Genomic DNA, 22,589 nt, shown 5'->3' with positions numbered 1-22,589 from the left:
AACATCCCTGGTCATCTCTACTGCCTCTGATCTGGCAGACTCACTAAACACACATGCTTCGTTTGTAAATTATGTCTGAGTGTTGTAGTGTGCACCTGGCTATCCATAAATAAAAATAAAAAATAAAATTGTGCCATTTGGTTTGCTTAATATAAGGAATGTGAAATTATTTATACTTTTACTTTTGATACTTAAGTATATTTAAAACCAAATACTTTTAGACTTTTACTCAAGTAGATTTTAACTGGGTAACTTTCACTTTTACTTGAGAAATGTTCTATTAAGCTATCTTTACTTTTACTCAACTATGACAAGTGGGTACTTATACCACCACTGACAACCACTAACCTCCAGTATGGAACAACCTCTAACCTGCAGTATGAAACAACCACTAACCTGCAGTATGAAACAACCACCAACATGCAGTATGAAACAACCACTAACCTGCAGTATGAAACACCCTAACCTGCAGTATGAAACAACCACTAACCTGCAGTATGAACAACCCTAAACCTGCAGTATGAAAACAACCACTAACCTGCAGTGTGAAAAACCACAACCTCCAGTATAAACAACCACTAACCTGCAGTATGAACAACCACTAACCTGCAGTATGAAACAACCACTAACCTCCAGTATAAACAACAACTAACCTCCAGTATGAACAACCACTAACCTCCAGTATGAAACAACCACTAAACCTTGCAGTATGAACAACCACTAACCTCCAGTATGAAACAACCACTAACCTGCAGTATGAACAACCACTAAACTCCGAGTATGAAACAACCACTAAACCTGCAGTATGGAACAACCACTAACCTGCAGTATGAAACGAACCACTAAACTCCAATGAAACAACCACTCAACATGCAGTATGAAACAACCACTAACCTGAAGTATGAAACAACCACAAACCTGCAGTATGGAACAACCTCTAACTGCCCAGTATGAAACAACACCACTAACCTGCAGTATGAAACAACCACTAACCTGCAGTATGGAACAACCACTAACCTGCAGTATGAAACAACCCTAACCTGCAGTATGAACAAACCTCTAACCTGCAGTAAAAAACCACTAAACTCCAGTATAAACAACCACTAAACTCCAGTATGAAACAACCACCAACATGCAGTATGGAACCAACCACTAACCTGCAGTATGAAACAACCACTAACCTGCAGTATGAAACAACCACTAACCTCCAGATAAACAACCAACTAACCTCCAGTAGAAACATTCCACTAACCTGCAGTATGAAACAACCACTAACCTGCAGTTGAACATAACCACTAACCTGCAGTATGAAACAACACTAACCTGCAGTATGAACCACCCTAACCTGCAGTATGAAACAACCACTAACCTGCAGTATGAAAACAACCACTAACCTGCAGTATGGAAACAACACTAACCTCATCTCTCTAGTATGAAACAACCACTAACCTGCAGTATGAAACAACCCCTAACCTGCAGTATGAAACAACCACTAACCTGCAGTATGGAACAACCACTAACCTGAAGTATGGAACAACCACTAACCTGAAGTATGAATCAACCACTAACCTGCAGTATGAAACAACCCCTAACCTGCAGTATGAAACAACCACTAACCTCCAGTATAAACAACCACTAACCTGCAGTATGAAACAACCACTAACCTGCAGTATGAAACAACCATTAACCTGCAGTATGAAACAACCACCAGTGGTGTAAAGTACCTAAGTAAAAATACTTTTAAGTGCTACTTAAGTAGTTTTTTGGGGTATTTGTACTTTACTTTACTACTTATATTATTTGTACTTTACTTTACTACTTATATTATTTGTACTTTACTTTACTATGTATATTTTTGTCAACTTTTACTTTTACTCCACTATATTCCTCAAGAAAATAATGTACTTTTTACTCGATACATTTTCCCTGACGCCCAAAAGTACTCACTCCATTTCGCAGGCTTAGCAGGACAGAAAAATGGTCGAACTTACAAACTTATCAAGAAAACATCCCTGGTCATCTCTACTGCCTCTGATCTGGCAGACTCACTAAACACACATGCTTRGTTTGTAAATTATGTCTGAGTGTTGTAGTGTGCACCTGGCTATCCATAAATAAAAAATAAAAATAAAATTGTGCCATCTGGTTTGCTTAATATAAGGAATGTGAAATTATTTATACTTTTACTTTTGATACTTAAGTATATTTAAAACCAAATACTTTTAGACTTTTACTCAAGTAGATTTTAACTGGGTAACTTTCACTTTTACTTGAGAAATGTTCTATTAAGCTATCTTTACTTTTACTCAACTATGACAAGTGGGTACTTATACCACCACTGACAACCACTAACCTCCAGTATGGAACAACCTCTAACCTGCAGTATGAAACAACCACTAACCTGCAGTATGAAACAACCACCAACATGCAGTATGAAACAACCACTAACCTGCAGTATGAAACAACCTCTAACCTGCAGTATGAAACAACCACTAACCTGCAGTATGAAACAACCACTAACCTGCAGTATGAAACAACCACTAACCTGCAGTATGAAACAACAAACTAACCTCCAGTATAAACAAACCACCTAACCTGCAGTTATGAAAACACCACTAACCTGCAGTATGTAAACACCACTAACCCTCCCAGTATAAACACAACTAACCTCCAGTATGAAACAACCACTAACCTCCAGTATAAACAACCCCCTACGCTGCAGTATGAAACAACCACTAACCTCCAGTATGAAAACAACCACTAACCTGCAGTATGAAACAACCACTAAACTCCCAGTATGAAACAACCACTAACCTGCAGTATGAACAACCACTAACCTGCAGTATGAAACAACCACTAACCTCCAGTATGAAAACAACCACCACATGCAGTATGAAACAACCTCAACCTGAAGTATGAAACAACCACAAACCTGCAGTATGAAACAACCCTAACCTGCAGTATGAAACAACCACTAACCTGCAGTATGAAACAACCACTAACCTGCAGTATGAACAACCACTAACCTGCAGTATGAAACAACCCTAACCTGCAGTAAACAACCTCTAACCTGAGTATAAAACAACCACTAACCCCAGTATGAAACAACCACTAAACTCAGTATGAAACAACACACCATGAGAAACCAACCACTAACCTGCAGTATGAAACAACCACTAACCTGCAATTGAAAACAACCACTAACCTCCAGTATAAACACCCCTAACCTCCAGTATGAAACACCACTAACCTGCAGTATGAAACAACCACTAACTTGCAGTTGAAAATAACCACTAACCTGCAGTATGAAACAACCACTAACCTGCAGTATGAAACCACACTCTAACCGCAGTATGAAAACCCACTAACCTGCAGTATGAAACAACCACTAACCTGCAGTATGAAACTAAGTAGTATAAACAACACTAACCTCCAGTATGAAACAACCACTAACCTGCAGTATGAAACACCACTACCTGCAGTTGAAACAACCACTAACCTCAGTATAACAACTTAACCTGCAGTATGAAACACACCACTAACCTGCAGTATGAAACAACCACTAACCTCCAGTATAAACAACCACTACACTGCAGTATGAAACAACCACTAACCCCAGTATGAAACAACCACAACCTGCAGTATGAAACAACCTCTAACCTGCAGTATGAACAACACTACCTCAGTATGAACACCATAACCTGCAGTATGAAACAACCACTAACCTGCAGTATGAAACAACCACTAACCTGCAGTAATGAAAAACAACACTAACCTGCAGTATGAAACAACCACCTAACCCTGCAGTTGAAACAACCACTAACCTGCAGTGAGGGGAAGAGGTTAATGTAGCTGTATATTTTCTTAAGTAGATTCCAGGGAACAGAGGCTTGGTTTCTTTGCTATTCTGTTGTGTGATGCAGTTGGGCCAATATCTACATTATATAAATATTTGTATTTAACCTTTATTCATGGTTTATTGGAAATTAATTAGTTGATTGATTTGTTGACAAATAACAATTAATAGGTTTGTTCGTGATTGTTCATGTCTTATACTATCAAGAATTGAGCTGAAACATTCATGTTTGATAACTTGTGAAATCGGGAACAATCCCAACACTGGAAGTAGCCTAATAAGGCACAAAGCCTTGTCAATTAATGTTCCTCATATTTGTGAAATACCTCAACATAGTCAGGTGTCAATCAATACATGCCACTTTCAGTCCTCCTCAGCCTGTTACTATCTCCCACCAAAGGCTCCGCCTGCTCTCTGRAAGGATATTGCCTTTCTCGCAAGTGAAAGTATTTAAATGTTGAGGGCAGGAGCCGCTGTATTCTGAAGTAAACCGGACCACAAGAAACACGCGTGTGGGAAGTTGACATTGGAGCCGCGCTATATCGACCATCTAACAGCGTTTCTTTGAGAGGCAAACATCACCAGTGGCTACAAATACATAGAACTATACATTTTGCTACCATTTTTAATTCATATCTATGCAAGATTCCATTTTTTTAAAATGATTGAATGGACATGCATCTCCTCACTGTCGCGCGTAAAATATGCATACAAATAGGCGAATCTCCATGCGCGTAATAATTCCATCCCACCAGTGCATACGGATGTATTACAATTCCACGAAAGCAACCGGGATATACATTATCTCTACTAAGCAACATCAAAGAAGACCTTGAATTCTTCAGAGGAGGGATGATTGACACGAGAGGGAATTGACCGACTTGTGGAATAACGGTGGTCGCTTTATCAGTGCGATCTCTGGACTTGTAATTCTGGATGACCACATGAACGTCTTTAAATAGTCCCGGGACGTTTTATTGTGAATGAGTGAATGTGAATCCTACCTGGAACATTGGACCGAACCTTCAGTTGTTTCTGGATCTCCATCGTCGGGCTATCAATTTATAAGCTGTAACAGAAGGGAGATAAAATCCAAGCTGAAATTCCCGATGGGAAGGACTGTTATTTCCCAGAGAACTTATGTGGAATTGGAATAGTGGAATTCATGAAGAAATATTTGACTTATTTCAATATGAGGCTTAGAACATCGAGATTAGGCTACCTGTGAGTTATTATACTACTGAACTGTTAATATTTAAGGAATTTGCTATATAGGCCTATACAGTTACTTGACATATTTGGAAATGTATATGAAACATAAATCTTATTATTTTTTCTTTTTTATGTTTCAGGTTACTTCAGTTCTTAGCGCTGTGTTTTTACACACAGGTACGAACTTGCATGCATTTTTATGAAGTTTGCAGAGCAATGGGCATACAATAACATTTCATAGCCCCTTAAAAAGATTTCAGTCCATCAATGCYACTAATTATACCCATTTACAAGCATTTTTATTCTTATTGATATTAATCCAATTCGTTTGCATATCTGCAGTAAAWGTGTAATAACAATGAAAACATTTTATTACGAGCCCTAAGCAGTTGGCAACAAGTCAAACATCTTGAAAAGACGTAAACGCGAGCCTAAAAGGTAATTGTTAAAACATATGGGGATGGCGTATGGCTGAATTGAAAAATAATCGTTAAGGGATATAGCTAAGGGAGATGYGGGTGAAAGATCATTCGTGGTAAAACAACCTATCATAGGCATGTCATCTCGAGTGAGGACAGCGGACTCGCTGCGTGCATCTCCCCAAACACTCKCCGTACAAGGGCACTTTTTCTCTTCTGAAAGCCATGTGCCCGCAATTCCCTTTGAAATGCCTATAGCCGAACTCCATATGAAAAGCATATGATTGGTGTTCATTGAAATATATAAATATGTTTTAGTTGGAAAATAACTTGATCTGCTTCTCATTCATTTAGACTGAACATCAATTAGCGTTAATTATCAGTTCAGCTATTCTCTCATTTATGCTTTTATTTTTATACTTAAATGTTTTTATTCATGCATTTTTATTGTATGTGTTTTTCTTGTTTGATAGAACACAGTGCAGTCCCACTCCCCACCTCCTAATTTCAAGCACCATGTGAACGAGCAGTGCCGGTTGTCTGACCGGATGAGCCGCCGGTTGATTCGGACCTACCAGCTCTACAGCCGGACCAGCGGCAAACATGTCCAGGTTCTGGGCAATAAGAAAGTGAATGCCATGGGCGACGACGGAGCTGTGCACGGTAAGAAACGAATAAATCACGCCTAGCACGAAATGGGTGCCTTCAAGTAGGCCTACGCATCTTCGTAATAATTGTAGGATATAACAGGCCTAGGCCTATTCCATATTTTGAAATGACTTAAATCTACTTATGGACACGTCAATTTACAAGTCATGTAGGCCTATCGGAGAAGAAAATTAGGTATATTATGAAAATGTTACCATTTAAAAAGCAAACAGTTCTATTTAGCATGAAGAAGTTTAGGTTTGAGTAGGCGGCGGGAATGAGAAAATGCATTCGAAATGGATTCTATAGTATTGTTCTGGACTGGGATTCTCGGGAGAAACCCACTCATAATATCTGGTAAACACATCAGAACTCGTCTTACTTTCAACCTTCTTAACAGTTACTGAGTAGCTTACCCTCTCAGAAGCGGCTGAAAGAAAGAAATATGACTTGCAATTTTCATAACCTTGAGATGCCCTATTTTTTACCCAAAGTTATTTGAGGCGAATGTGTTTTTGTTTAATTCTGTCCCCCATTGGTCTTTGATGGACACATGTCAATGAATATTCAAATAGCGAAATATTTAAATGTTATAAATATACAGTAGCTCTCTCAAGTCCATCCTTTGAACAAAACATAAATTCATTCATATCTGCTTAAATATACCAAAAAAAAGTACGACATTTTTACATGCGATTTAGTGGTTTAAAATATCAGTGACTGATTGACATTTGCCACGAGAATTACAAAAATGTGATAAATGTCATTGATAAAACAGAATTGTTTTAACTCACTTATCCAGAGTGGTGCTGAATGGCCCTTAGAAACAATGCATTGTTTTGGAAGGGTTTGGGTCAACTGCATTTCTGCCAAGTGGAATAATTAGCACAACATTTCTCAGGGCAACTTCATCGCATTGTTTCATCCACATGAAGTTAACACGTTGTATTTCTCAACAGTGATGGTCTAGACGTATTCATAGGCCTCCTGTGCACTATTTGAAAAAAAAAAGTGCTATCTAGACCCTTAAAAGGTTTTTCGGCTGTCCCCATAGGAGAACCCTTTGAAGAACCCTTTTTGGTTGCAGATTGAATCCTTTCGGGTTCCATGTAGAACCCTTTCTACAGAGGTTTCTAGATGGAACCCAACATGGTTCTACCTGGGAACAAAAGGGGTTATCCTATGGGGACAGATAAAGAACCCTTTTAGAAGAAAAAAATTCTTAGAGTATAGCCTACGGACAAAGTGTACAATATAGACCGCTGTTTTGATTAAATCTATGCGAGGTTGGGAATTGTTTCTCCCCACAAGGAAATAATTGTCTGAAATTTAAAGGGAGCAAATTCCTGTCACCAACGTTTTTTTTGTTGGTCTGTCTAGCCATCTTTCCACCACAACCATCTATTTCTCCCTATGCCTGCTGCCTGCTTTTTGGAGTGTCATTTAATGAGGAATTTTCATTGCTTTACAACTCAATGTATGACTCGGTTTATAATAAGCGGTGAAGTCAGCATCTTCATTTTATCCCCTCTTTTCTCTCTCTGTTCTTCATCTCCATCTCCATCTCCCTCTCCCTCAAACACACACACACACCTCGCCTTGGCTCGAGCGTGCATGTCCAAAGTGGGTGTCACTCTTGTAGCAGGCCCAAATCTGACCACTGCTCGGTGCTTTTGTGGCTGTGTCGCTGACCGCTATGTTCTCTCACTCCCTCGTTCCTCCTTCCTCCCCATCATCTAAGTGGAGCGTAGCTCGGCATTTTATAGCCGTTCAATGACAATGGCTCAGTGCYAAGTCAAAGCCACTTGCTGCTATTCTAAAAGACTTTAGTGTTTTTTGCCAATGTTTCGATTTTAATTTATGTTTGAATGTTTTGCCATATACAATACTTTTCTCCCCGCTGCATGCAAGGTTGATGCCATGATAACGAGTKGTACAACACTGCTAAAGTCATTATAATATAATACATAACTTWAGGTTATTAGATCGAGGTTAAATGTAGTCCTCTGAACCAGTCATTACAATAACTTCACACCCTTTCTGATGTCATCACGTCAATACTACTGGGCCGGCATAGTCTCACAGTCTTCAAGTTCAATTCGGTCTCAAATGATACCGCTATTGGATTATTTTTCACAAGGGTTTTAGCTCAAAGTTACAAAAGCATGCATATCGTGTTCACAAAATAGAATAACCTCATAAGCTTGAGAATCATTGTGCATTGTATCTGAGCTGAATAAAGTTAAGAATATTATGTGTTTTATGTTTTTCTAGCCAAACTTGTGGTGGAGACGGACACGTTTGGTAGTCGTATTCGGATCAAAGGGGCAAAGACTGGCTACTACATCTGCATGAACAAGACGGGGAAATTGATTGGCAAGGTAAATATTAGATTTATGTATTAATCCTTTATTTAGGGAAGTCACATTGAAATGTACGTCTCTTTTCATGTGAGCCCTGGAGGTCGGTTGAGTTCAATAAGTTCTGTCATCATTTTGTCTGTGACCATGAGTACAACGTTTCAGAGAAAAGTTATGTCTGTCCTGTGTAAGGCTCTTCACTTGAGTTATGACCAGAAAAGCCCTTGTAGGGAGTTGGACATGATTTGGGAAGAAACTTGAAGGATTGATAGGACATTTACTTGTCAAAACAATATTTTAACATCCTCAGAGACTGACTCCTTATTAACTCATTCTGTCYTTCCGTCTCTCACCCTCACACCCACCCACCCCTCTCTCTCTCCCTAACAGCGGAAGGGTCGCGGCAAAGACTGCATCTTCACAGAGATCGTTCTGGAGAACAACTACACTGCTCTCCAGAATGCTAAATATGAGGGCTGGTACATGGCCTTTACACGTAAAGGAAGACCCCGCAAGGCCTCCAGGACCAAGCAACACCAGAGGGAGGCTCACTTCATGAAACGCCAGCCCAGGGGCCACCTCCTGGGTGCCACCCAGCCCTTTGATGTCCTCCCCCTCCCTGTGGTCCCCTTCCACCCTCGGAGGACTAAACATACCCATCACCACAGCTCAGGGGCCCACTGAGGAAAGAACAGACGAAGAAGAAGAGGAAGAATAGGGAGGGAGGGGAATACACCAAACAAAATACCACTACCACATTTCTGCTCCTTGCAATGACTCCTTTTGTTATGTTTTGTACTGGATTGTGTCTAAAACAATYAGTAGGCTATCTAATCTGCTACGTCAGACCGAGGTTGATTCGTAGGAAAGAGTTTTTATAACCAGAGGACGATTTTAGTGCTCAAGCACTCGATGAGATTTGAATGAATGAAAGAAAGGACATCTTGGGCTTAGTGAGAACCCTACTCAGCTATAAAGAGAGGATGTTATGAGAGAGAAATAATGAATACACATTACATGGCAGCTATSTTTGGATCATCATGTGGTTGCATCAACTAATTAACAGTAAATACATGTAAAACACATTATTTTGCATTTAGGAGGCCATTTTCGTTAGTCTGTTTTCTACATATATGAATATATTTTTAATTGGAAGATTTGTAAAATACTTTTAAATGATGGAAATATTTATTGTAGAGTGTATATTAAAATCACAAAATAATTTTGAGTCAATGCGCCGTTTCTAACCATTTGTCTAGCTGGGTCACTTTGGGGTCCCAAAGGTTCTAACGTTGCCTAAAAAACTGGAGACCCAGATAACTGAGGGGCAATATCTGTGACAGGCTACTGCAATTCAATGTGCTCAGCAAGTGAGACTTGGGCCTGAATAGCTGGGGCTATGCATTAAAAGCAGATGAGGTCAGCCCACAATTTTGTTTTCGAGACAAAGGTTACCACCATGTAGTTGCATATCTCACGATCACACACCGTAACCCTGTGATCAAATGGGCCCTTTGTGGCCCTCATATAAAAGGACATGTTATACAATAGTGGGTTCGAATAATAACACGAGGAGGGGTCAGTTATCAAAAAGAAGCTAGTCTCACAGGAYGGAGGGAMGGAYGGAGYYAYAGKYAYAGKYRKKSGGSMCWSWGTGMSYKAAWYTGMSYCKSSSMSWYAYAGYGGGAATGGCTGGGAAGAGGCATTCGGGAATGAAAGGACGTGGCAGAAAGAAAACCTCCTCTCTTTCCCAGGAGCAACTGAGCATGACCGGCAGAGGCCAAATGACAGTGGGAAGAAGACCCGGTCGGCCTGGCAGCACAACAGAATCAGATGACGGGGAAGAAGACCCGGTCGGCCTGGCTGCACAACAGAATCAGAGCAGACCCTCTCTATTCCCTTCTCTCTCGTTCTCACTGTTTGAAGTCTGGATGTCCTATTGGTTGTTTGCTAAAGGTCGGATTCCAAATATGAGGAATGGTTTTTCAATATATAGCTAAGCGCAAAGCGTCGCCAGCTTTGAGGACAATAAAAGCTGTGATCAAAAAGGTTCAATAAATCTGACAGGATAAAAACCCTGAACTTTTAGTGTTATTATTGTTACTCCTATTGAGAAATGAATGGCTATCCTCATGGCTCAATGGCTACTAGAACACATCATGCACTTTAATTGAAGCATTATCCTGCTCTGCCAAATGAGAAAAGACAGCAGTGTACGCAAATCACCCTCCAAATGGTCGTTTAATTCCGTGTCCAATATTTTATTTGGACAACACAAAGTCAAAGCAATCCAACAGCCACTCTTGATTTGAGAAATTAGTTGAGCCTTTTTTTCTCAGATCTTATGCTTTGGTTGGATCTGGTTCCCAAATCCCATGACATATCTCCTCCCCTTTAGGAAGTATGCAAAGCACAATAGTGAGTGACCTGTGGTTTAGTCGCRGTGTTTAGCCCTTGTACTGCTCACTTGGTTAGGCACATAGAGTCATAGAAATGCAAGGAATCACTACTAGGTTAGAGGAATCTATATTTAAATGGAATTGTTCCTTTTTTGCAGCATTMTTTTCTTTTCATGCAGCATCTATGTTTCGTTTTGAACTGCTCTAGGTAAGCTGCTATACAATAACACATTGTGGTAAAAAGTCAATCAGTCAAATTTCACTTCAGTTTTCATTTCATTCAATCAAACTTTGATGGTCAAACCTCAGTCATATTAACTTAGTCAGATATAATGTCTTGTTACTCATCTCTCTAGAGTTTGATGGTCAAAGTTAGCAAGCATTCAGTCAGATAACGTTTCTCACTGTGGCTCAGTGTGGTACTCGATTTACAAAAGAGACTACAACCTTTTTCCACTTTGCAGTAATTCAATACTACTGTCATGCAAGAACCTATATTTACAAAGAAGTATACGACTTGTTCACTTCCCAGTAATATAGTGCTTCTGTCATCCAAGCTCCATACCTATCCTTGGCTATCCCCAGTCTTGGGGTTTGCGAGAGGATTTGTTGGAGGACTCTGGGCCAGTAAAGTCACCCCCTGGAGGACAGGGCCAGGCTCAGGGGACCAGTAAGGCCTGCTAGTGCTGGCTAGCTCGGCCATAATGGCTTTCAGGGTGGCCTACTCTGGGCTGCACAATCATGAGCATAAGGGTATTCAGTTAACACAAATGGGACGTGCTTGTAAGGGCGACCCCGTCGAGAACAGTGTGTGTGTGTTTGTGTGTGTGGAAAGAATAGGGAAAAGGCATTGTGTGTTAAAGTGTTTTACAAGGGAAGGAGACCAAGAATTGTGGGAGGGGGATGAACTCTCTGCGTTTGGACTATTTTAACAACTAATAGTTTGCATAGTTAAGGGAAAGGAGAGATGTAGAGACAGTTGTTAACAATGTTATGGAATTGTATTCATCTTCAACGGACAACATCACGTATTAAACCCAATAATTGTTCGTATCTCGACAACAACAATTCAGAACTTTTTACAGAACAGCAGTGACATTTCTCAAATGTATCTTTTTGACAGAACACTTATAAGTGTTCTATCAAAAACTAACAAGTTTAAACAAGTAACTATGTTTGTAATTCAGTGTCTCAATTCCACATCCCCCCGCCCCGACCGCAATAAACACAATGGAAAGTATGGAAAAGGCACTGCGCAAAATTTTTCCAATAGTGGAATCCCCTTGAGAACCAGAAATCAGAGTAGAAAACATACAGGATACTGCATCACCAGTGCAAATCAAAAACGACTTGTTTGAGTGACATCCCCTCAGATCCACACTGGGACTTCATTGAGTTTTGCAGTCGACGTCCCCTTCATTGGTTCCCTTCAGTTTCTTCACCTCCCGGAGTAGCTCGTGCTCAAGCGTTAATATCTCCTTGGGCTTCTTGTACTTGAAAGGAAAGACAGAATAGGTAATTACCTCTACAGAAACCCCTTTCCCTTCCATGTACATCCTGTAGTGTAATGTTTGGCCTGAAGTGGGTTAACACAGAGGCTCCTTATTCCCTATATAGTGCACTACTTTCAACCAGAGTCGGGCTCAAAAGTAGTGCGGTATATAGGGAATAGGGTGCCAATTTGAACAAACACAAGGAATAAGAAATCGAATAGCACAGAGAAACCGATTATGATAGGTATACACATAAAGTAACGGTCAATCTCTTCATCAGATACTTAGAACAAACATTAGGATAGCCTACTAACTAATTCAATGATTCGATCCCTTGAGTTTATAGGKGTGTTCTGATACAAGTGAGACGAATACAAAAATATAGTTTCAATCTAGTCTCCAGTATCAACTTACAGTTTAGCCTCAAGTTTGCCTATCAGTCTCTGTATATTGGATATAAGAGTTGCAGTGTAAAATCATCCAAGGTGGGATTTGAGAAGTACTGTAGTTGGTTTGTTAGTTGTTGTTGTTGTCAGGAGTACTTACACTGACGATTAACGTGTTATTGGCGTGGGTGAAGTTGAGCGCAGAACTATCCAATGGCAGCTGGCTTCGGTCCAGATCTGGAACATTAAACTTCTTGTAGTACCTGCAAAGGATAACGCACCATAGTGAGAAAAGGGTTTCTTGAAGGCAAGAGATCAATATTTTTGTCAACAGTGCCACCTATAGGAGAGCCAGCCTCACTTACATATGCGGAACTGTAACAAGCACTGACAAAGAAAATAAAGGAAAATATAGGAGGCCTTCTCCATTGTGAAGAAGTTACAACTGTAGAAATTATATAGACTTTGAATGTGGTATCACTTTTCAGGYACCTGTAGTTAACGATATCTGAAGTGATATAGGCCTAGCAGTTTATCAGTAGATTTCRAAGGAGGGGAAACATATCAACTGTATGCTTAACTWTTAAAGCATTTTGGCATGAGAGTGGAATAGAGGCTATTCGGATGTTACTTTTTGTTATTTGTTCGTATGATGCAGCATCGTTGATCAGGCTCCACTGAAATATTGTAGACCTCTTTGGGGTAGGGAAGGTTCCGGACTCTCCACAGGAAACTGGTCTTTGTGTCTTTGCGCATAAATACAGGCTGAGGAAATACAACAGAGCATTGTACTGTTAAATGCATACTGATTATTGATGATTAATTTAATAGTGAAATGATGAAAATGAAGTTAATTCCAGAAGTTAATCGTAAAAGTATTAGTTGACACATTTGGATGAGTACTGTTGGTGATAGTGAACTAGAATCAATTAGCAATTTAGATCATGGCCTGAAATATAACAGATGTAAATATTGTATAATACAACTCACGTTTGAACAGTTTTCCTTGATAACATCTGATTCCAAACAGGCTACAGTAGATGGGACTGGCTCTCCGACTTCTATCTCCCATGGTCCCTGTCCCTTCAAGGTGCTTTTTGAACGCCACTTTCGTACTGCAAAGTAAGYATACATGTAAGTAACAACAGCTGAGAGTGGAAATAATATAATGCACAGGAAGCAATGTCGCTAATGCAGGATACTTTTTTAGAAGATGTCTAATCTGAAACAAARTTACCAAGGAGCTCATCTGTTGTCAAGTCATATTCTTCTGCCATTTCTWTCCCATCTGTAAAGAGATAGTGTACCTTCCTTTTCCCTGGAAAGAGGTTTGGAAAGCACCAATAGAAATGCATTTAAATGTGAATTAGCTTTCATCTTTGCTAAACAGATTTGCTAGGCTAAGTGAAAGTTAGTGTTAGTTAGCAGCTAATGCTAGCGAGCTTATAATTGACACTGAAGTCTTACTAGATGAATGCAAGGGTAAATGTTGTGATACAAAACACAAWAATGATGATAATTTGTCTATATCTCTCTGTTTCACTCACCATCGTGTATTAAAGCGGTTTTCGTGGATGCTTTTAGAAGATCTGACCAGCTCTGCACAGCCATATTGCAAAAAACTGACACTTCCTGAAACATCACGTGTAGCCACGGCAACGGAGGTCATCGTGAAACGTACAATACATTTTTCATTTTTTTAAACTACATAATCTGTCAAAAACATGTTTACATTTACTCAATAAATAATACATAATGGTTTACAATATTTTCTCGAAAAATATTTAACTTTGTCGTGCAAAAACTAAAAATAGGTCTATATCGAACCGGAAGTTAAATTATTTTTAAACCATCTGCATTGTAACGTTGGTTTGTGTTTTGGTCGTCCAAAGGGGTAAAACATGTATTTTCAAAAGTTTATTGACCAATGATAGTAAATTAGTTTAATAAGTATATAACGTAACATATTTCAGTGGAGTGAGTGAATCCCAGCTGTTCAAAACAGTTAAATGCCGCTGTTGTTGTCCGTTTGCTAGCTAACTTAGCTAGTTAGCTAAAGTTAGCTAGCTAGCCGGTGTCAGTTGTCACATTCTGTTTTATATTTTTCAGGGCTCCCCTTTCCCTGGCGAAATGTCTGCCTACGGAATTATGAAAGCTTTCCCCAAAGTGAAGAGAGCAGGGGCACGTGAGGAAAAGGATGCCCCCCCACCAAAGAGGAATGAAACTGTACCTGTTACAGGTGTGGGCCGTGTTTGAGAGCATCACATTCGTAATGCATTTTGGGCACATTGTGACTGATTGACAGATCTACAAATAATAATGATTTTATGACGCTAGATTTGTAGATCAGTCAGCAGTCGATGTTGAACAAGCCCTGTGTGTGTGTAAAACTACTTTTTCACAATCCCATTTCAGGGAGTGTTTTCCAGGGCGTCACCATACACATATTACCAGCCAGCATCGGGAACGCCAGATGTCAGATCTTCCAGAGACAGATTGTCCAGAATGGAGGCCAAACTGAGAGTTCCCTCTGTCCCACAGTCACCCATGTAGTAGTGGATGACAGTATGGACTGTGACAGGGCTCTCAGGCTGCTCAAAGTGGACAGGCTGCCCTCTGGAGTTTATCTGTTGAAGTGCACCTGGCTCAGCACCTGCATCAGTGAGCAGAGACTGCTGGATACAACAGACTACAGCCTACTCAACCCAGACAAAGACATTGAAACTACAAAGGACGGTGTCAAAGAAGACGTGCTCAACAGTATCCCACTTCCAGCCACACAGGACATGAAGCAGCCGATCTCTGATGAAATAAAACCAGATGAGTCAAAAGAGACTGTAGGTTGACGACCACATAACCATTAACCATAACCCTGTCACTGCATGATAGCTTCTTCTGTCCCTAATCATGCACTTCTTTACTTCATGTATACATAGGTCCAAGACACTAAAGATGAATATGGCGTCTCCCAGAGCGATCTGGAGGCTCTGATCAGTGGCCTGCACCACAAGGACGAGACCCCCAGTACCACCACTGCCCCCTCAGACCCCCAACAGAAGCCTCTCTCAGGGAYGTGGGTGTGTGCCCAGTCCTCCCAGTCCAAGGTTGACAACCACAACAAGCACATCACAGATAAACTGGAGGTGCTGGCCAAGGCCTACACGCACCAGGGGGACAGATGGAGAGCGCTGGGCTACTCCAAAGCCGTCAACGCCCTCAAGAGCTACCACAAGCCTATCACGTCCTATGAGGTAGGTTATTTAGTCCCATATCTGCATAGTTGGTGATTATGGTCGGCTATTTTGTATTTGTGTCATCATAATTAATTCCTGTCTCTCTATTCACACTATTGCAAACATTGTGAAATGTGGTTGGTTGGTTTACGCAACTGCATCCCTGTTATTGACAAGATGGGTGCATGAATCGTGTATTGATGGATGCATAAATTGATTGCTGCTGGTTCAATTTCAAGTGGCCTGAAAGGAGTCTTTAAAGGCCCAGTGCAGTAAAAAWTCTGTTTTACTGTGTTTTGTATCATATTGTACAACAGCCGATGAAGCCATTGAGGAAATGCTTCCTTTTAAATCAATGATAGCTGCGTGTTGCGTCAAGTTCAAGAATCGTGTTCATTCTATCTTGTGAATGGCCTCAGCTATACACCGATGGTTATTTACATAGATTTCTGAAGTCACGAAGCTGCTACTACTAGCTAGCTAGCTACATTGACTATCTAGCAACTTGTAAAATTAGAGGATAATTTAGTACAACCACTAGTACCTGCYAAAAACTGGGCCAAAGCTATTGTACTTACGCATAATCAATTAATATGTATATTACAGTAGGAAAAATAGAATACAGACACTCCCCCTCTGCTCCTCTCCGCTCTCAAAACAACGTGCTCTGTGTAGCAAGTAAAACGTCACATTGACGAGATGCTGATGGAAAAGCAACTTGACGTGTATAGTGGAGTTAGAGTTAAAGTGTGACAATGTGATCAATGTTATTTCCTGATAGTTGCTTCATTTGTTGAAAACACAATCTACACAGGACCTACTAATCTGCATGGTTTGACAAGGTTTTTTTAATAAGGTTGTGCTGCTGAGTACCGGCGGGGGYYGSCRMGYYGYYGGMWYMMSCCCCCSMTTMYAKRTWYYYYWTWTTMSKWTTTTTTAACACCTGTAACTGCCATTTCTTGCAATATAAATACAAAAATGATAYCAATTAAAGTAACKCAAATWAAATACGCTGGCACAGCTCCTCTCTTCACCCAGGTTTTTCCCCAAAGAATGGGAGTTTTAGCTTGYTAAATTAGTTAGTAGACCAGTAACAGAGTTCCAAACCTCTCTGCCAATAACAGCTAGTTTTCTGTTTTCCCTCCCCACTGTGACAGTCCTTGCTAAATTCTTGCTTCAGAAAATTGTTTTTTTGCTTAAAATCCATTTTTGTTTATTTTTGACCATTTGAATGGAAAACTATTACAGTAAGGTACATCATTTTTATCCAGAAAGATTTGATATTAGTATAAAAATGGCTGCAGTGGGCCTTTTAACTCCTTGTAATTAACTAAACCATGCCTGTCAAATTTRAGGAGGCCTGTAAGATCCAGGGCATTGGCAAGAAGATGGCTGACAAGGTCATGGAGATCATGGAGAGTGGGCACCTCCGTAAGATAGATCACTTGGGAGAGGCAGTGCCAGTACTGGAGATGTTCACCAATATCTGGGGGGCAGGGGCCAAGACTGCCCAGCTTTGGTACACACAGGTTAGATGGATTGGTTGTCACACAGTCAGTCTCTCTGTCTGTGTGTGTCTCTCTTTCTCGCTCTCTGATTTTGCATGCAACACTGCTATGACTGTGTAAGATTTGTTATTTTTGTATTGTGGAGTGTGCAGTTATTTTAGTGTTTGATAGTGTGATACAAATCGATTTGACATGAGATAAAAAAAAATATATATTTTCCATCTTAGGGGTTCCGCACTTTGGAGGACATCCGCACCAAGGCCAATCTGAACCACAACCAAATAATTGGACTCAAACACTACGACGACTTTCTGGACCGGATGCCCAGAGAAGAGGCAGCCACCATTGAAAAAACGGTAACACYTCTCCCTCTTATTGTCTCAAGCACCCACATTAAAGGTCAATCAATGTTAAAATGTYACATTCTAACAGTATATTAGTTATAGACTAAACAGACCTCTTCTTCCCACTTCATCTAGTGGGGTTAAGAGAGTTTCTTTAGGAAAGTGTCTCCAGTCCAGTATTCTAACCCCCTTGCGAACAAGAGATCTTGTAAAGTGAAATGCTACGGAACCTCAAAGCCAAGTTCAGATGTTTTAAGTTTGCCTTGGCCCCTAAGCAGACTGTCAGTCCAGTTCTCCTAGCCTGGTCTGTGTGTGATGGAGAAAGCAGACATCCCACTCTCTGTCAGAGTCCTGCCGGCCGCATCCCAAAGGGGGGGAACTCACTCTTAGAAACTTGGCGCATCATATGTCAGCAGATACCAGGGCTGTGTTTCATTCCAGAAAGGTGTTTCCTCCCCCCTGCCTCCGTTKACTCCCTTTCATGGATCTGAGACAACWGGGTGGGTGTAAAGCAAGAACTCATCTACTGTAGATTCCGCCCATACAGATAGAGGACTCATCATGGATATAACCCGTTTTAGCATGGACATTGCCATTGAGGGCTTTCACCACTTTAAAGTAGTCAACTGCGTGGGGAGTCCTATGAGTTGGGAGCAATCAGCCAATGAAGAAGAAGAAAATMGACTACTTTAAAATGGAGATTGTCGCATGTATAATGGCACAGATACAAAGATGAGTCCTCTATCTAGCTCTGTGATTCCGCCTTATTGCTTTCACCTGTCCAGTCCTATCAGATCTGTGAAGGGGAGGGAACATAATCCTGGAATGAAACGTGGCCCTGGTCACTGGGAGCACCGGGTACAAAGCCAGTTGTTTTCATATAGTATTACTTGGATTTCCCTGTTGCTTTCGTGGCTGCCAGATATAAAGTGCAGATTAGAAAGATGACTATAGCATGTGTCCTTTTGACTTGTGGCTTGTCAAGATAATATGTAGTGTCGTCAAAATGTATCTGGCTTGCTTGAATACGGTTAATGCTTACCTGTTGACCGGCAAGGCTTTATGAAAATARACCATTTTCTTTTCTAATTTCAAGTAGGTAATATAAATACAATTTGAGGACTTGTCTTGAAGATTCAACATGTGTACAACATGTTATTTTGAGTCCAAATATGAACGAGAAACAAACCAAACTTTCTGTTATAATGAAGGCCCCTGAGAGAACATTACTGGGGAAAACTTTGAAACATAGTCTAGAACCCAWAACCATTCATTATAAATACATTGTATGCAAAGTGGTCCTCCCCACCACTGGTTTGGYATCCAAGCTGAATTGCTCTTTTACACAGTTGTTTTTTAACTGAGACAATAGTGAAACACAATAGTGTATCAGAAAAACAATAGGGAAACAGCGATTCAATTTGGATTCCCAGGCTACCCCCACCATAGATTTGACTGTATTTCAAACAAACAAAATGTCCCTGTTCTGTTGTATAGGTGAGAGAGCCCCCACCATATATTGTATCCCAAACGGTAACATTTTTCACTGTATGTGGAACAAGCTAATTCAGTGTGGTCTAGAGTTGGGCGATTTATGTGATTAAATTGAATATTGTGATATTTGACATTGATGATATATCATGATGTGCAAGACTATACTCTAATTGAGCTTTACAAATCAAAACTGTGCCGTTTTATCAGTTAGGTTGTATCATGTTGAAAATGAAGTCTAAATGAATGAATTAAGCCTTKTTTTTATTTTTTTTGCCATACAATGAATATTTAATGAGAATGCGACTACAATATCGTAAATAAGCACAAAAATGGCCCAGTCTGGAATGATTCAGTCATTAACCCTTTACACTTGTGGGAATTGGCCTATATGGATAGGGCTAAATTGAAATGCTTCTTACAGAATAAATATGAAAAGCATATGCATAACCATGGTAGCAATTGAAAGGGAACAGTTTGGAGATAAATGATTAGACCAAAGGTGAGCACACAACAGTTCACCTGACACAAGACTGAATCCAAACATTACACTGTTGATTTTATGTGCATTTTATGTTTACTGTACTTTTCACCGCATTTGTTGATAAGGAAATCTGAAAATACTCTGGATACATTCAGTAACARGATAACAGTATTCCTGAAAAATGTGGGGTAGGTGCAACATAAGACAAAAAAGTTACAAGGGTTTGAGTGAGAGGACTAACTGGTGTCTCCAAGTTGCCACACACCTATCCAAAGTGTGCACTAAGCAATTTCAATGCACTTTTATGATTCAAAGAAGTCTTCAACTATAAGGTACTTTTTGACCTCTCCTAGCTGTGCCATTGAGGAACTAGAGCAAGCACACTTGTAGTTGTTTAGTTTAAAACACAACCTTGCATTRCCGCCATCACACAATTACTGTTGCTGTTTACACGATCCCAAAACAGTCTATTATAAATCACAATCTGGGTCATGTYGGCATGAAAGCTTGTTCTATAGGCAACATGACTAGCTAAGTTATAAGTTGGGCTTTCACCAGGTCATTCAGAGAAACGGATTGTAATTTTGGTGCATAGAAAGGAGTCATGAGTGCATTCAGGTGGCAAATTATCTTCAGAATAAACAAACATCGTCTCATTCTGTTCAGAACAACCAGGGTATGACGCCATGTCACCTTGTAACTGTACATCAAACATAGTGATCATAAACGCTGACACMGTATATGACATGACTTTTATGATATGGAGATGTGAAGTGCACATTTGGACTCACGGGTGTTTGGTTTGCTTGTGTGACATCAAAGTGGTATTTATAATAATCTTCAATCTTCAGTCTCATCTTTCAAAGTACATAGAGTCGTCTTAACTTAAAGCATTTCCCTCAAAAAATTGCAAATGTTGCCCAAGTACTGGGAGAGATGGTGGCAACTTCTTAACGCGCGCGGTGCTCAAGTTCAGAATGGCTGTCAGTCCAAACCCATACAGCGCTGTGAAGCGCATAGCCTGAGCTCTGACGTCATGTATAGTTACTGTACAGCTACTATGTCCCAATTTAGCTGCTTATTAGTGCCCAAATCTGCCATTTTCAACACGTATACGGGTACAGGTACGAGTGTAAAGGGCTACCAACTCAAAACAATTATTGGATATCGCAAACTGTTACTTTGTTCCTCTCCTGTTGTACAGTATCTATATGTGAAGGAGGCAGCCCTGTTATTCCATGACAAACTGTAACATATCCCTGTCCTTTTCTACTGTATAGGTGAAGGAGGCAGCTCAGTTTCTGGACCCTGGCCTGTTGGCCATGGCCTGTGGTTCGTACCGCCGGGGGAAGGACACGTGTGGCGATGTTGACGTCCTCATCTCTCACCCAGACGGGAAGTCCCACCGGGGTGTCTTTAGCAAAGTGTTACAGAGCCTTCACCAGAGCGGTAGGAGGGCACGTCCAAATACAGGACATTTGATTTATTAACTGTCGGTGAATTCCCAACCAATTATAGCTACATGAAGTTTTTTTTCTCTCTTGTATTGACAATTCATCTTCTTTCAACGTGATATTATTCATCATTTATTTTTTTATTTAAAGTATTTAATAGTGGGATAAGCTGAGAGCTGGATCATAATTCACTAGGCGTGATCGTTTTGTGTTTTCTGTTTCAAAACATTTTGCTACGGTGTGCCCTAATGAATGCGACCCGGTTSTTGTTCTTAAATTTTTTATTTATTCAGGCTTCCTGACGGACGACCTAGTCAGCCATGAGGAGAGTGGCGAGCAGAAGAAGTATATGGGRGTGTGTCGTCTGCCAGGACCTGGCCGGCTCCACCGCCGCCTCGACATCATCGTGGTGCCCTACGGCGAGTTCGCCTGCTCCCTCATGTACTTCACCGGCTCGGCACATTTTAACCGCTCTATGAGGGCATTGGCCAAGACAAAACGCATGAGCCTATCAGAGCACTCATTGAACAGCGACGTGTTGAGACAAGGAAGTTTGAAGGTGTATGGGGGGACACCACTACCCACGCTCACTGAGAAGGATGTCTTCACCCATCTGGGAATACCTTTCAGGGAACCTCAGGAAAGAGACTGGTGACTGGTGATGATGTTTTTAACACTGGTGGTATGAGGCGATGCATAAGTTATATATTTCTATATTTTTACAGACAAATTATGATGGTGATAGTGGTGAGGTGAAGATCATGCTTATGTATGCAGATTTCAGACAGTGTCATATTAACATGTCAACTGTGATTTTAGACTTGAATTGTATGATAATCTCATTTTACATTAGGAAAAACACTTAAGATGCATGGTGACTGCTTGGTATGTTTTTATGAAGATAATGGTGATTACAGAAATATTAAACACTACTTTTAACAATCACTTAAGGAATCCTTGTTTTTACAACTTTGTGTTTATTATTGGTTTATTACTATAAAGAATTGAATATTAAACCTCTGTTCTTTTTRATTAATGCCTGTCCTCGCTCTCAAAMATGATTGGCTGAGGTAAGAGCCAGCGGGCTCTTTTTMCTTCACCATAGGTCAGCCTGCAAAGTGAGTGGTGGTGAGAAATGCAACTCAACACCCATCACGTTGCGCACATGGAACTAAAGATGTGACCGAGTACGCCACACCCAGCCCAGCCCATGGCCATTGACATTAACGGGCAAAAGCGGTGAGGGAGGAGCGCCCTTCACAAATCCAACAGTAATCTGTGCTGCTCGATCATGTAGTCGAC

The 22,589-nt window shown here is 40.5% G+C and overlaps 3 protein-coding genes across 4 annotated transcripts; 2 read left to right on the top strand and 1 right to left on the bottom strand.

Moving 5' to 3' along the window:
- The first annotated feature begins 4,325 nt into the window (after positions 1-4,325).
- On the top strand, positions 4,326-10,092 carry fgf8b (fibroblast growth factor 8 b). The gene is made up of 5 exons (XM_024141117.2): positions 4,326-5,080; positions 5,209-5,245; positions 5,961-6,150; positions 8,410-8,516; positions 8,886-10,092. Exons 1-5 carry the CDS (start codon positions 5,022-5,024, stop codon positions 9,177-9,179), a joined length of 687 nt encoding a protein of 228 aa, XP_023996885.1. The 5' UTR covers positions 4,326-5,021; the 3' UTR covers positions 9,180-10,092.
- Positions 10,093-12,184: 2,092 nt separating this feature from the next.
- On the bottom strand, positions 12,185-14,429 carry dpcd (deleted in primary ciliary dyskinesia homolog (mouse)). 2 transcript variants are annotated; one of them, XM_024141116.2, is made up of 6 exons: positions 14,321-14,429; positions 14,011-14,091; positions 13,764-13,888; positions 13,405-13,538; positions 12,934-13,036; positions 12,185-12,387 (listed from the first exon to the last, which is right to left on the bottom strand). In XM_024141116.2, the coding sequence occupies exons 1-6, from the start codon at positions 14,412-14,414 to the stop codon at positions 12,283-12,285; spliced, it is 642 nt and encodes a 213-aa protein (XP_023996884.1). In that variant the 5' UTR covers positions 14,415-14,429; the 3' UTR covers positions 12,185-12,282. The 2 variants fall into 2 exon arrangements, with proteins under 2 accessions (XP_023996884.1, XP_070296412.1); XM_070440311.1 differs by having other exon boundaries at positions 14,011-14,061; positions 14,321-14,413.
- A 181-nt stretch (positions 14,430-14,610) lies between these two features.
- On the top strand, positions 14,611-22,232 carry poll (polymerase (DNA directed), lambda). Its single transcript, XM_024141115.2, has 8 exons — positions 14,611-14,667; positions 14,883-15,012; positions 15,189-15,610; positions 15,710-16,024; positions 17,362-17,535; positions 17,742-17,870; positions 21,114-21,282; positions 21,581-22,232. The coding sequence occupies exons 2-8, from the start codon at positions 14,904-14,906 to the stop codon at positions 21,940-21,942; spliced, it is 1,680 nt and encodes a 559-aa protein (XP_023996883.1). The 5' UTR covers positions 14,611-14,667; positions 14,883-14,903; the 3' UTR covers positions 21,943-22,232.
- The last annotated feature ends 357 nt before the right edge of the window (positions 22,233-22,589 follow it).

Source organism: Salvelinus sp. IW2-2015, unplaced genomic scaffold (assembly GCF_002910315.2).
Source record: "Salvelinus sp. IW2-2015 unplaced genomic scaffold, ASM291031v2 Un_scaffold2406, whole genome shotgun sequence".
NCBI classification, from domain to species: Eukaryota; Metazoa; Chordata; class Actinopteri; order Salmoniformes; family Salmonidae; genus Salvelinus; species Salvelinus sp. IW2-2015.
This window is presented reverse-complemented; position numbering and strand designations above follow the sequence as displayed.